At 50.2% G+C, this 14,218-nt stretch overlaps 1 protein-coding gene across 1 annotated transcript; it reads left to right on the top strand.

Moving 5' to 3' along the window:
- Positions 1-4,136: 4,136 nt before the first annotated feature.
- LOC147100675 (taste receptor type 1 member 3-like) lies at positions 4,137-13,736 on the top strand (the record flags this gene model as incomplete). Its single annotated transcript, XM_085967553.1, has 5 exons — positions 4,137-4,442; positions 5,896-6,765; positions 8,209-8,427; positions 9,454-9,571; positions 10,927-13,736. Coding segments are annotated over 5 exons (2,430 nt in total), but the record flags the coding sequence as incomplete, so codon positions are not given.
- Between the last annotated feature and the right edge of the window lie 482 nt (positions 13,737-14,218).

The raw sequence follows: 14,218 nt of genomic DNA, 5'->3' as shown, positions 1-14,218 counted from the left end.
TAAGATGCTCTTTAAAACCTACCTCTTTGACCAAGCTTTTGGCCATCTGCCCTAATTTCTCCTTGTGTGGGTCATGTTGTGTCCGTCAGTAGTAAGACACAGACTGCAGGAGAACGGTACAACAGGTGTTTACTCAACGTGGCTCACTCTGGAACTGAACTGTACAGATTACTACTGAAGGAGCCCCGAGGAGGGGCGGTTGGTGAGAAGGTCACGGAAGGAGGAGCGGCTGGTGAGCAGGCCCGGGCGTTGGGCTGAAGATTGTCGGACAGGAGGAATGGTGGAAATGGAATGGCGGCGCGCACCGACGCAGCGGCTTTGCTTCTCCCAGTCATGGGAGCTTGCAAGATCACATTTCGTTGTTCATGTACTTGTGCAATGACAATAAAGTTGAATTATTATTATTATTATTACAGGTGTGGTCACTGCCGGTACTACAGTATACATGAGCTGTAAAACGTAGTTCCCCCCTTAAAGGTATATACATTACAGGTCAGTGTCAAATTTCTTGTCTTATAATACTCCTGTGAAGCGTCTTAGGATGTTTAACTACGTTAACGACACTATATAAATACAATTTGTTGTTGTTGTTATGCCAGTAGTGCAAAAACGGGTTCAATTGACCTCAATGGAAAATAAAGCGGGGCACAGTGTAAAACAGGCCATTGCTTTGTTGTCAGCCCATTTTGCAGTACTGGTGAAGACCAATTTCACCCCCAAAATTTTAAAGAAAATGGGGGAAAAATTCGGTAACAGCCTGTTTGGGGCGCTAACTTTTAAAAGTTGAAAAAATTAGCACCAGGTGCTAATGTTTTTCAACTTTAAAAAAATTTGGGATTTGCGCTCCAGGAAGGAAGTGGAGCGCTAAATCAAACGCAGCAGGCGGGACTGTAGGTGAGCAAGCTGCACACTGGGCCGTGCAGCACTGCCGCGTTGGAATGCTCCTTCCCTCCCTTAAAGGGAAGGGCCATCGCTGCAGGCTTTGCAAGGGCAAAACTTACCTGGTCCCCGACAGCAGCCGCGATCCTGCCCGATCAGCCCGATGCACTGCAGCCGAGTGACGGGCTGATCGATCGCTGGTGAAGACAAATGAAAAAAAAATAAAGAGCACTTCAAAATTTTTTTCACTTACCTCAACCAACTCACTTTTAAGTATCGCCTCCGAAGCGCCCGGCCTCCCGATGAACGCTTCCTGCAGCTGCCGGTGTTTTCGCCCGGCGATACTGCAGGGGCGCAACCGAAGTTCGGGTCCGGGGCGCTACCAGTGCGATGCGCACGCCAATGATGTCACGATCTCCGGGCGAAGGAGGTCGGGGCGCAACATCATACCACCGCTGCAAACCTCCTGCTGAATATAGCGGCAGTCAATCTAATCGTCGCGCCCGGTCGGTAAGTACTTAGAGGCGTTAATGGGAGGCGCTAAGGAGGCCAATTTCTAGGCCAATCTGTTGCCCACCCTGAGAATAGTCACTGTTGTAATGAAATGCGGTAGCCAATTTGCACACAGCAGGATCCCACATACAGCAAAGAGATAAATGACCACATAAATTGTTTCAGTGATGCTGGCGGAGGGATAAATATTAGCCAGGACACTGGGGCGAACTCCCCTGCTCTTCTTCAAAATAGTGGTTTGGGATCTTTTAAGTCCATCTGAGAGGGCAGACAGGGCCTCGGTCTGACCAAAAGACAGCACCTCCAACAATGCAACACTCCTTCTGTATTGCCCTGAAGTGTCAGTCTGGATTATGGGCTCAAATCTCTAGAGTGGGACTTGAACCCACAACCTTCTAACTCAGAGGTGAGAGTGCTACCCACTGAGTTACTGCTGACATTTGTGAAAATGGTCAACAATGTAAGGCAGGTATCCCATATAATTTCTGGTGTGTAATCCTGAAGCACACCACTGCTATTCAATGCCTGGTTAAACTGGCAGTTCCTGCTCACAGGGAGCATGGGTACAACTTATGGAGACTGCAAAAGTTATCGCCCCAAACTTTTCACCCCTTAATTTTGTATCTCGGGCCCCTCGTTCTAGACCCTCAACTACTGGAAACAGGCGCCTCTGTTCTAACAAAAAACACCCCAATTTTTCAAGTCTTTCTTCACATTTGTATTTCCTGATATCAGGCAGAATCCCAGTGAATCTGTGTTGTCCCCCTGTCTGTTGCCTCAATATCCTTCCCTATAGTGTGGAGCCCAAATCTGCACACAGTCTCCAACAGTTTTATATAGATTCACCATTACACCTCAACTTGCATATCCGCTACCTCTTGTGATAAAACCTAAAGCCAGACTGATCTGTGCCCGTCACTGGCACTTTCCCAAGTAAAGCCCATATGTTCAAGTTTTGTGCCATTATTTGAAGGTCACAGGTCACGATTTTACGGCTGGATACGGAACCATCCTCGAAAGATGAGGGATGGAGGTGGAGGATGGGGATGGAGGGGTGGGGGATGAGGATGGAGGGGTGGGGGATGGGGATGGAGGTGGGGGAAGGGGATGGAGGGGATGGGGATGGGAAGATTGGGAGAGCAAACCAGCCTTTGGAAAACAATGTCTCTGGGCTATTCAGGCCACAAGTATCTGTAGACTAACAACACTCCTCACTCACAAATAACGCAAGAGAACAAACAGGATGTCCATACACAGCGGGTGTGACAAGGTCTGAAAAGGGAAAAGGTTCAGGTTTGGGTGGAGACACTGAGAGTCGGATGTGCAGCCGCAATGTGTACACAATGTTGGTGACTTCTGATGCAAATAGTGAGTCAGTGAAATCTGTGACCAGTGCCGGCGACATTGGCACAGAAAGTGCTGCACTCGCACACTCATCTCATTTGTTCCAGCTCCTTGTCCGCTCTTTAACATGTTTCACCTTCGTTGCTGGATGGTTTTCTGTCTCATTCCAGGTGGGCGGTGTGGTGTGGCAGGGTCCGGAGCCCACAGAGAGCCGCCCGGCCGGTTCCAGGCTGCCGGGGATTACATCCTCGGAGGGCTCGTTCCCCTTTATCTCACCGACATGAACTGGACCGGCGAAACAGAGTCAGAATCTGCAAAGTGTGAAAGGTAAGGCGTGCTGTTTGTCCCGGATTGTAATCTGATTCCATTAGCAGCCTGATGTGGGACTGACACATATAAACCCGTACAGTGCATGTTTCAAACCCTATTCCCTAGTTAGTTCAACAACCACTTGTATTTATAAAGCGCCTTTAATGTAGTAAAATGTCCCAAGGCGCTTCACAGGAACAATTATCAGACAAAATTTGACACTGAGCCACATATTAGGACAGGTGACCAAAAGCTTGGTCAAAGAGGAAGGTTTTAAGGAGCATCTTAAAGGAGGAGAGGTAGCGAGGTGGAGAGGTTTAGGCAGGGAATTCCAGAGCTTAGGGCCCAGACAACAGAAGGCACGGCCACCAATGGCTGAGCGATTATAATCAGGGATCCTCAAGAAGGCAGAATTAGTGGAGCGCAGATATCTCTGAGGGTTGTAGGGCCAGAGGAGATTACAGAGATAGGATGGGGCGAGGCCATTGAGGGATTTGAACACGAGGATAAGAATTTTAAAATTGAGGCATTGTTAGACCGGGAGCCAATGTGGGTCAACGAGCACAGGGTTGACTGGGACTTGGTGTGAGTTAGGATGCAAGTTTTGGATGATCATCTCATTTGTGGCAATGGAAGGGGCTAAAAGAAGGTACCTTCGGGTTATGGAGAGGCAAAATTAGCCAGTGATCTGGCCCCTTGCTGGAATGTGCGTGTGTGTGTTGGTGCAAGAGCAGGAAATGATCAGGAGCTACTGTGATAAATCAGGAGCAAGTATCCTGCTAATCGTGGCTCACACTTTAAGAATTAAAGGGCAGCAGAGTTGGTGAACTAAGATAGAATTCTACTTGTACAGAATGAAGAGTTCGCCACACTGCCTGTAAATCATTTACGTTAGGAATAGTAACCCCTCACCCCAGTGCCACTGACTGTAATCTCTACTGATGATAATCCCTCACACTGTCACTCAGTAATCTCCTTTCATTGAAGGGAATGTAGTTTGTGAATTGAATCCTTTTTTGCGGAGGGAGAATTTCCTGCTCTTACGATTTAGCCAGTGGATATTTCTTGACCCATACTCTAACGCTCCTTGACGTAGATTCAACCTTGATGGTTTCCGCTGGCTTCAGGCGATGAAGTTTGCCATTGAAGAGATCAATAACTCGAGCACTCTCCTGCCAGATGTGACGCTGGGATACGACATCCAGGACACCTGCCTCAAGTCCGCGGTCGCAATGCAATCAGCCGTTTCCTTCTTGGCCGCAAAGGGTGGAGAGGGGTTTGAAGTGAAGTGTGATTACTCGGACTACAGTGCACGAGTGCTGGCCGTTATCGGCCCCTATACCTCCGAGCTCTCCAGGGTGATCGGTCAACTCTTCAGCTTCCTCCTCATTCCACAGGTACGATGGAGGAACCAGTCACTGGCGTGAGGGTCACTGTCATTCTTGGGAATCAATACATCGGTTTAAAACACAACACTCCACACATCCCTATCCCAAAATATTCCCCCTAGTGTCACTGCCAGTATCTCTTCCTAACTATCAGGCAGTGCAGTGCGGAGGCACAGAGGAGGCCATCATGGATAATCCCAGTCTGTGCTGCGCTAACTGATCCCAGTGGGGGGGAAAGTATGGGGTCTACAATTAGCCTCAGTGACGGGTTAGGGAAGAGAGCATCAGCCAGGGCCCCTGCTCCTGATAACTATCTGCTGATCTTTGCTGGAAAGTGTGTGTGGATGTTAGAATCATTGAATACAGCACAGAAGGAGGCCAATCGGCCCATCGTGCCTGTGCCGGCTCTTTGAAAGAGCTATCCAATTAGTCCCACTCCTTTGCTCTTTCCCCATAGCCCTGCAAATTTTTCTTTTTTAAGTATTTATCCAATTCCCTTTTGAAAGCTATTACAGTATTGAATCTGCTTCCACCGCTCCAGATCATAACAACTCGCTGTGTAAAAATACCTCTCATCTCCTCACTGATTCTTTCGTTGGGTGAGGACAGGATTGGGCCCAGCTCTGATGCTCCCCATGATCAAATAGCCTGATGACACTCACCGTCTAAGCTCTTGCACCAAGAACAGTCACATGGGGAAGTGCAAAGTGCAAAGTGCCTGTGACTTGGTTGACCAGTGATAGACAATACCTCCCATGGAACAGGTGGAAACTGGGAATGGGGAATTTCTTGATTCCTAAAATTTTCATACCTTTCAGTTTTTTTACGACAAATATTTTAGTTTAATCAGAGACTGCTTTTAACAGGGAGACTGGTTGGGGCAAATTACTGAACCACATTGGGGAAATTATTGAAACTTTAAAAAAAATTCATTCCTGGATGTGGACATCGCTGGCAAGGCCAGCATTTATTGCCCATCCTTAATTGCCCTTGAGAAGGTGGTGGTGAGCCACCTTCTTGAACCGCTGCAGTCCATGTGGTGAAGGTACTCCCATAGTGCTGTTAGGGAGGGAGTTCCAGGATTTTTAGCCTGCGAGTTGCTGCAGTGCATCTTGTAGATGGTACACACTGTAGCCACTGTGCGCCGGTGGTGGAGGGAGTGAATGTTTAAGGTGGTGGATGGGGTGCCAATAAAGCAGGCTGCTTTGTCCTGGATGGTGTTAAGCTTCTTGAGTGTTGATGGAGCTGCACTCATCCAGGCAAGTGGAGAGTATTCCATCACACTCCTGAGTTGTGCCTTGTAGCTGCACCACTGACTGTATCTCTACCAATATTAATCCAGCTCCCTCACACTGCCACTCAGTGACCCCTTCCTCCAGCACCATGTTACTGACTGTGTCTCTACTGATGTTAACCCAGTTCCCTCGTATGTACCAATGTGGATGTTTTTTTTTTGTTGCAGATTAGTTATGGTGCTTCGAGCAATTTGTTTAGTGATAGAATGTATTTCCCATCATTTTTCCGGACGATTCCCACGGATGAAGTCCAGGCCGCAGCCATGGTCTCACTTGTCGAGATGTTTCAGTGGAACTGGATGGCGGTGATTGGGACAGACAACATGTACGGCCGACGGGGAATGGAATACTTCACAAAACTCGCCTCCAAAAAAGGGATTTGTATTGCGTATGAGGAACTGATTCCCGTGAATCTATCAGGCTCCAAATTTCAGAGGAAAATGGTGGCAGTCATCACGAGCATTGTCCGCTCACGGGTTAACGTCACGGCTGTGTTCGCTGATGTGCATTACGCCAAGGCATTGATGAGGATAATGTTTGAGCAGAATGTGACAGGCAAGGTGTGGATTGCCAGCGAGGCCTGGGCCACCTCTGAAACAGTCGCCAGCTTCCCAAACATCTCAAGCATTGGGACCATTTTGGGCATAGCCGTTAAAAGTGGCCATATCCCTGGGTTTGAGTGCTATATATCCGCCGCACTGGCCCTCAGCCACTTGCCCAATCTGAAGCCTCAAAGGTGTGGCAGTGATGAGAAATTCCTGGAAGAGGAAGAGTGCAACAATTGTTCAACACTGTCTGTCGATGAAGCTGCTGCGATTGTTGGTCAAGACCTGCAGCGCATTTCGTTTAACGTCTACTCTGCAGTCTACACCGTGGCTCACGCACTCCACCGCCTGCTCCGCTGTGACTTAGGAACCTGCACCAGGAGCACCATTTACCCATGGCAGGTGAGAGCTGGGCAGTGCAGGGATCTCAGGGGGACATCCTATGGGATCAGGTCTCAAGGCGACAGGATCCAGACTAAAGACCAAGGAAAGTAATTAACTAGAAAAGAAAGACTTACATTTCTAACACTGTCTCTGAGAAATATCTCAAAGTGTTCAATACACTGTTAAATAGTCTGTATAGGGAATGTTGTTATATCTGAATGAGTCAGCCATACTGCAGTAATGACCAATTCATCTGTTTCTTGTGCTGTTGGTGGAGGGATAATTGTTGCCCAGGAGAACGGAGAGAGCGCCCCTGCTGTTCATCAAATTGTGCCATGGGATCTTGAACATCCACCTGAACAGGTAAACAAGGTCTCATTTGAAAGATGGCACCTCCAACAGTGCAGCACTCTCTCAGTACTGCACGGAAGTGTCAGCCTGGATTATGTGCTCAAGTCTCTGGAGTGGGACATGAACCCACAACTTGCTGAATCCCTTCCTGAAGGGTGCTGAATCCCTTCCTGAAGGTGCTGACTCTCACTGGGGTTCAGGTCCCCTCCTCTCCTGAAGGCACTGACTCTCACTGGGGTTTAGGTCCCCTCCTCTCCTGAAGGTGCTGACTCTCACTGGGGTTCAGGTTCCCTCCTCTCCTGAAGGTGCTGACTCTCACTGGGGTTTAGGTCCCCTCCTCTCCTGAAGGTGCTGACTCTCACTGGGGTTCAGGTTCCCTCCTCTCCTGAAGGTGCTGACTCTCACTGGGGTTCAGATCCCCTCCTCCCCTGAAGGTGCTGACTCTCACTGGGGTTCAGGTTCCCTCCTCTCCTGAAGGTGCTGACTCTCACTGGGGTTCAGCTCCCCTCCTCTCCTGAAGGTGCTGACTCTCACTGGGGTTCAGCTCCCCTCCTCTCCTGAAGGTGCTGACTCTCACTGGGGTTCAGGTTCCCTCCTCCCCTGAAGGTGCTGACTCTCACTGGGATTCAGGTTCCCTCCTCTCCAGAAGGCACTGACTCTCACTGGGGTTCAGGTTCCCTCCTCTCCTGAAGGTGCTGACTCTCACTGGGGTTCAGGTCCCCCCTCTCCTGAAGGTGCTGACTCTCACTGGGGTTCAGGTCCCCTCCTCTCCTGAAGGTGCTGACTCTCACTGGGGTTCAGGTCCCCTCCTCTCCTGAAGGTGCTGACTCTCACTGGGGTTCAGGTCCCCTCCTCTCCTGAAGGTGCTGACTCTCACTGGGGTTCAGGTCCCCTCCTCTCCTGAAGGTGCTGACTCTCACTGGGGTTCAGGTCCCCTCCTCTCTTGAAGGTGCCGACTCTCACTGGGGTTCAGGTCCCCTCCTCTCCTGAAGGTGCTGACTCTCACTAGGGTTCAGGTTCCCTCCTCTTGCTGGAGTACGAGTTCCATTAATGTCAGCTAACCTCCGATAGCTCACACTAGTGGCCATTCTTCATGTGCGAGTCTGGAGAGTGAGCGTTTCTCAGACAGACACCATTTTTTTCTTGTAAATAATGTCTAGACATTTTCCTCACTGATTAAAACGCTTGATTTCCTTCCAGCTCCTCAAAAAACTCGCACAAGTTAACTTCACTCTCCACAGCAGATCCATTTTCTTCAATAGACATGGAGACCCACCCACAGGATATGACATTATTAATTGGCAATGGAAAGGTGGGAATCTGATTCCGGAGTTCAGAATGATTGGAGAATACAGAGCACAGGGCAAGGAGCTTCTAATTAATACACCCCTGATCCACTGGAACTCTCTGCATAACAAGGTAAAGGGCCTCTCCTCATCCCTTCCCTTTCTCCCCATCCCTCCCTCTTCTCCCCACCCCTGCCCCTTCTCCCCATCCCTGCCCCTTCTCCCCATCCCTGCCCCTTCTCCCTCTCACCTCTCCTTCTCCCCATCCCTCCCCTTCTCCTCATCCCTCCCCTTCCCCTCATCCCTCCCCATCCCCTCCCCTCATCTCTCCAACACCAACACCCCATCCCTCCCCTTCTCCCCATCCTGCCCCTTCCCCTCATCCCGTCCCATCCCCCTCCCCTCATCTCTCTAAGCCCATCACCTCTCCTCCCCCCAATATTCTCTTAAAAGATGCAGTGGTCTGTGCCTCAACCACTCCCTGTGGCAAAGCATTCCACACTGCAACAACCCTCTGTGTAATGGAATCTCTCCTAATTTCGATGTACCTTTTAAATCTCCTTTTGCCGTTCTTTGCTGCAGTGGGAATAGTCCCTGTATCTCGAGTCTTGCCTCATTACTGTAGTTTCCCATCCCTGGCATCATCCCAGTGAATGCTCTCTGTGGCTTTATTTTAGAAAGTCTATTATGTAACTAACATTCAAAGGCTCATTACAGGAGGATCAAGAAGTGGCAGAGGAGTTAGAGAGGTGAGCAATGGTGAGGTTAGAGGTGGGTTTGAGCAGAGTTTTGAAGATGAAGGGACACACTCACAAACACACATTCACACTCATGCAGACACAGTCACACACACACACAGAAGCCCCAAGTTGGATGTGTAGGGAATGTGTGCGGGGACATGGAGCTGGTGAAGAGTCCACTGTACTGAGGGCATGGAGGGACTTGAAGATGAGGACAAGGATTTTGAAGTTGATACATTGGAAAACAGGGAGCCAGCAGAGATTAAAGAGATCAGGAGCACTGGGCACAGGGGATTCCGTATAGAGGAGGGAGAGGCAACAAATCTCGGGAATTAACCTACCGATCCTAGCACTGACTTCATCACTAATGGAGGAGATTTACCCTTAAAATGTAAAGTTCCTTTTCCTCTTACTGTCAGATTCCTGGCTCCAACTGCTCAACTACCTGTGAACCTGGACAGATTAAGATGGTGAAAGGATATCATTCCTGCTGCTACGAGTGTGAGGATTGTCCAGCAGGAACGTTTCAGAGTGACGGTAAGTCCAGGCATTTTCTCTTACTCCAATCTGCAATGCAAGGGAGTCCCAGATACAGACACTGAGTGTCCATCACAGCGTATCCCAGATACAGGCACTCAGTGTCTATCACAGCATATCCCAGATACAGGCACTCAGTGTCCATCACAGGGGAGCCCCAGATACAGGCACGCAGTGTCCATCGCAGGGGAGTCCCAGATGCAGACACTTAGTCTGCACCTCACGGTCAGGTGAGACCCAAAAGCTGCCTGCACTTCCAGCCACTGTTGTGAACTCAGTTAATCAAGTCACAGATTAACTGCCGAACAAACGCCTCCAGATCTCTCCGTGTTCAACACGAGAGATAAATTAAACATCAGACTGCCTGCCCCCAGTCCCCAACTCGAGGGCAGGATGCACTGAGGGATAGGAAGAGAACGGGCAGAGTCGGCAGGGCAACTGGACTGAGTTTGATTGGTTTTGGTGTGCCGGGGAGGAGCAAAAACTGATGCGAACATGCCCTATGATTGGAGGAGTGCGTCCAGTGCCCGCCCCTGCGGAGTCACCGAGCAGCACAGGCAGCCTGACCATCCAGGGCCTGGCCATTCAGAGCCTGATCATCCAGGGCCTGGCCATTCAGAGCCTGACCATCCAGGGCCTGGCCATTCAGAGCCTGATCATCCAAGGCCTGGCCATTCAGAGATTGATCATCCAGGGCCTGGCCATTCAGAGCCTGATCATCCAAGGCCTGGCCATTCAGAGCCTGATCATCCAAGGCCTGGCCATTCAGAGCCTGATCATCCAGGGCCTGGCCATTCAGAGATTGATCATCCAGGGCCTGGCCATTCAGAGCCTGATCATCCAAGGCCTAGCCATTCAGAGCCTGATCATCCAGGGCCTGGCCATTCAGAGATTGATCATCCAGGGCCTGGCCATTCAGAGCCTGATCATCCAGGGCCTGGCCATTCAGAGCCTGATCATCCAGGGCCTGGCCATTCAGAGCCTGATCATCCAGGGCCTGGCCATTCAGAGCCTGATCATCCAGGGCCTGGCCATTCAGAGATTGATCATCCAGGGCCTGGCCATTCAGAGCCTGATCATCCAGGGCCTGGCCATTCAGAGCCTGATCATCCAGGGCCTGGCCATTCAGAGCCTGATCATCCAGGGCCTGGCCATTCAGAGCCTGATCATCCAGGGCCTGGCCATTCAGAGATTGATCATCAACGGTCTGACCGCCCAAACCCAGTGAGTTTCTCTAGGCTGAGGAGGCTCGGGAGTGAGGAGCCGATAGCAAGGTCCTGAACTGAGGGGGTGGGGGTGAACTGATAGATGCAGAAATCCCGCTGATACAGTAACAACCTTCCCCTCTCCCATAGGCAACCATTGCGTTCCGTGCCAGAAGAATGAATGGTCGTCGCTGCGGAGCATGAAATGCCAGAACAAAACGATTGAGTTCATGCGGTGGACAGACACACTGGCCATCCTGCTGGCCACACTGACTGCCGTGGGTCTCCTCATCATAGCAGCAATAACCGGTATTTTCATGCTCAATCTGAACACCCCCATGGTCCAGCTGGCCGGAGGGACAACCTGCTTGGTGATGCTGGTCTCCATGGCCATCTCCTGCTGCAGCCTTTACTGCTTCATGGGGAAACCAAACTGGTTGCTCTGCACCATCAGGCAGCCCATTTTCACAATTGGTCTGGCCGGCTGTCTGTCGGCCATGCTGGTGAAGTCCTTCCAAGTGAGTGGCCTGTTCTACATCCCACGATGGTGCCCCGGGTTTCTGAGGCACAATGGCAGGTATCTGGTGGTCTGTTCTCTCCTCCTCCTTCAGGTCGCTCTGTGTTCAGTCTGGCAGTCCACGACCCCTCCCTCTGTCTTTGCAAATTACAACATTTCCGTCAAAGAAATAGTCATGGAGTGTGATGAGGCCTTTGTGACTGGCTTTGGGCTACTGCTGGGCTACAATGGCTTGCTTGCTCTAGTGTGCTTCCTGTGCACTTTCATGTGCCAAAGCTCACCCAAAACCTACAACCTGGCCCGGCACATCACATTCGCTATGCTCATCTACCTCATCGCCTGGGTCTTCTTCATCCCGGCCTATGCCACCGTCAAGGGCAAGTTTGTCTCGTCTATGCAGCTGTTTGCGGGTCTTGTAAGCGTGTATGGAATCATCACAGCCTACTTCCTGCCCAAATGCTATATCATCCTCCTTAAACCCGAGTACAACACCCAGTCTTACTGTCAGAGCCTTGTAGAGAATCCTCCGTCCATCACCGAATCCCAGTGACAAGTCATCCCCTCTCACTGCTGGGAACCCATAGTGACACCAATCATTAACTCTACTTATCTATTACTGCCCCCAATAGGTCCCCATCCCGCCAGTTCAACAGCCACCTCAGATCCCTCACCCAAGTGCCTATTCTTCACCTGAGCCCCAACAGTGTTTGCCTGACTTGCTGAGTTTTTCCAGCATTTTCTGTTGTTATTTCGGATTTCCAACATCTGCAGTATTTTGCTATCGTACTAGTGTTTGCAATGGATTGGAAGTTGATGTCTCTTCCCTCTCGCTGTCCACAGATGGTCGCTGGATAGGGATTAGGGTGGGAAATCTGGCTACTATTCCCCTCCTGAGCCCAGGATTACTGAGGGCAGCTGTAGCGCCATGCTGCCTCACTCTTGGTTTTAACCAAAGCAAAGATGGAAAGATTCGAAATGTCGGTGAAGCTCCAACAGCCAATCCGGGCCGTGCTGGCCCGCAAGCTGCCTGCAGCATCAACCTACGGATTCTGCAGTCTGGTTTCAAGATCGCAGTGTTTCAGTCTGAAGAACTCCACACCCACCAATCTCAACCTTGCCAACCCCCGAATCTCACCCTCAACCCCAATCATTAACTCTACTTATCTATTACTGCCCCCAATAGGTCCCCATCCCGCCAGTTCAACAGCCACCTCAGATCCCTCGCCCAAATGCCTATTCTTCACCTGAGCCCCAACAGTGTTTGCAATGGATTGGAAGTTGATGTCTCCTCCCTCTCGCTGTCCACAGATGGTCGCTGGATAGGGATTAGGGTGGGAAATCTGGCTACTATTCCCCTCCTGAGCCCAGGATTACTGAGGGCAGCTGTAGCGCCATGCTGCCTCACTCTTGGTTTTAACCAAAGCAAAGATGGAAAGATTCGAAATGTCGGTGAAGCTCCAACAGCCAATCCGGGCCGTGCTGGCCCGCAAGCTGCCTGCAGCATCAACCTACGGATTCTGCAGTCTGGTTTCAAGATCACAGTGTTTCAGTCTGAAGAACTCCACACCCACCAATCTCAACCTTGCCAACCCCCGAATCTCACCCTCAACCCCTCCAATCCCAACCTCGCCAACCGCAACCCCACCAACCTCAGTCCCTCCAACCCCAACCTCGCCAATCTCAACCCTGCCAACCTCAATTCCGGCAACCTCAACCCACACACCTCAAGCCCATCAATGCTCCCAGCCTCAACGCTGCCAACCTCATTTCCGCCAACCCTCAACCTTCCCAAACTCAACCCCGCCAACCACAACCTCATCCCCACCTACATCACCCTCACTGACCCCAGCACACTCTCAGCCCACCATGCCTAGCTCACCCCCACCATCCTAGCCCCCCCAACCCCACGGACCTCAACCCCTCTCCGCTCACCTCATCTCTGTCAATCTCAGCCCACTGATCTCGCCCTGCTAACTCCAATAAGTTGGCCCCAGCCTCACTTCACCCTGTCTTACTAACCTCACCCCAGCCCATTAAGTAATATATTTATAAAGGATTACTGCAAACTAGTTTGATTAGGTTTTAACAAGTCTTAGCTACTTCAGAACCAGAGCAGAGCATGCGCTGTCTCAGGGGACAGATGGTGAATCATAACATGGAAACTCACCTCTGGGGTTCGGGCTCAGATGCTAGTCTTCCTCTTGATCCTCTGGAGCCCAGTCTTCCTGCTACTCACCTTTCCTGATTCAATAGAAAAATCAAGATGATGTTTACTCAGCTTTGTATTTTTCAAATAAACTTAAGGTAAATAGAAGTCATGGTGTGTGGTCTGTTGAACAGGATGGTGCCCACATCAATCACATGTATGTCAGCTTGCCATGTAATAGACCGGTGTTGCTATTAATGTCAGAGTCTGTGTGTACTTCCAAATAAATGGAGTTGCTGGAACAAGAGGGCGTCCTCTGTCTTTACTGACACAAAAACAGCAGCTGAGCGATCATCTCCAACCCATGACTGGTGTAAACAGGTACGGATCGGAGCCCAGAAGGATTTAGATTCTGGCTATTCGGCCTTGGGTTGACTGGCAGCCTGTTTTAAAAAATGTTCTCCCCCACCCGCCCAGGTAAAGAACAGGCTAGAAACCCAATCCCATCGACTTTGCTCCAACAATAGCTGTGGCAGGAGGCTCATGGCATTAGCACAAGAACGATTCTCACTCCCACAGACACTAACCAGGCTGCCAGATTATTCTATTAGAGTTGTGGGTGGTTTATTTCTAATTAAATATAGCACATGACACATCCAAGTTCACATGCTCCAATGCATAAAGTAGAATTATGTTCCAGGTGATGTGCAGATCAGTGAGCGTGAAGTTTAAATTAAAAAACAGGATGAACAGACAGTGACATTAGTTTACAATGCAAA

This window comes from Somniosus microcephalus, chromosome 25 (assembly GCF_052327205.1).
Source record: "Somniosus microcephalus isolate GS21.2 chromosome 25, FLI_Smic_1.0, whole genome shotgun sequence".
NCBI lineage: Eukaryota > Metazoa > Chordata > Chondrichthyes > Squaliformes > Somniosidae > Somniosus > Somniosus microcephalus.
This window is presented reverse-complemented; position numbering and strand designations above follow the sequence as displayed.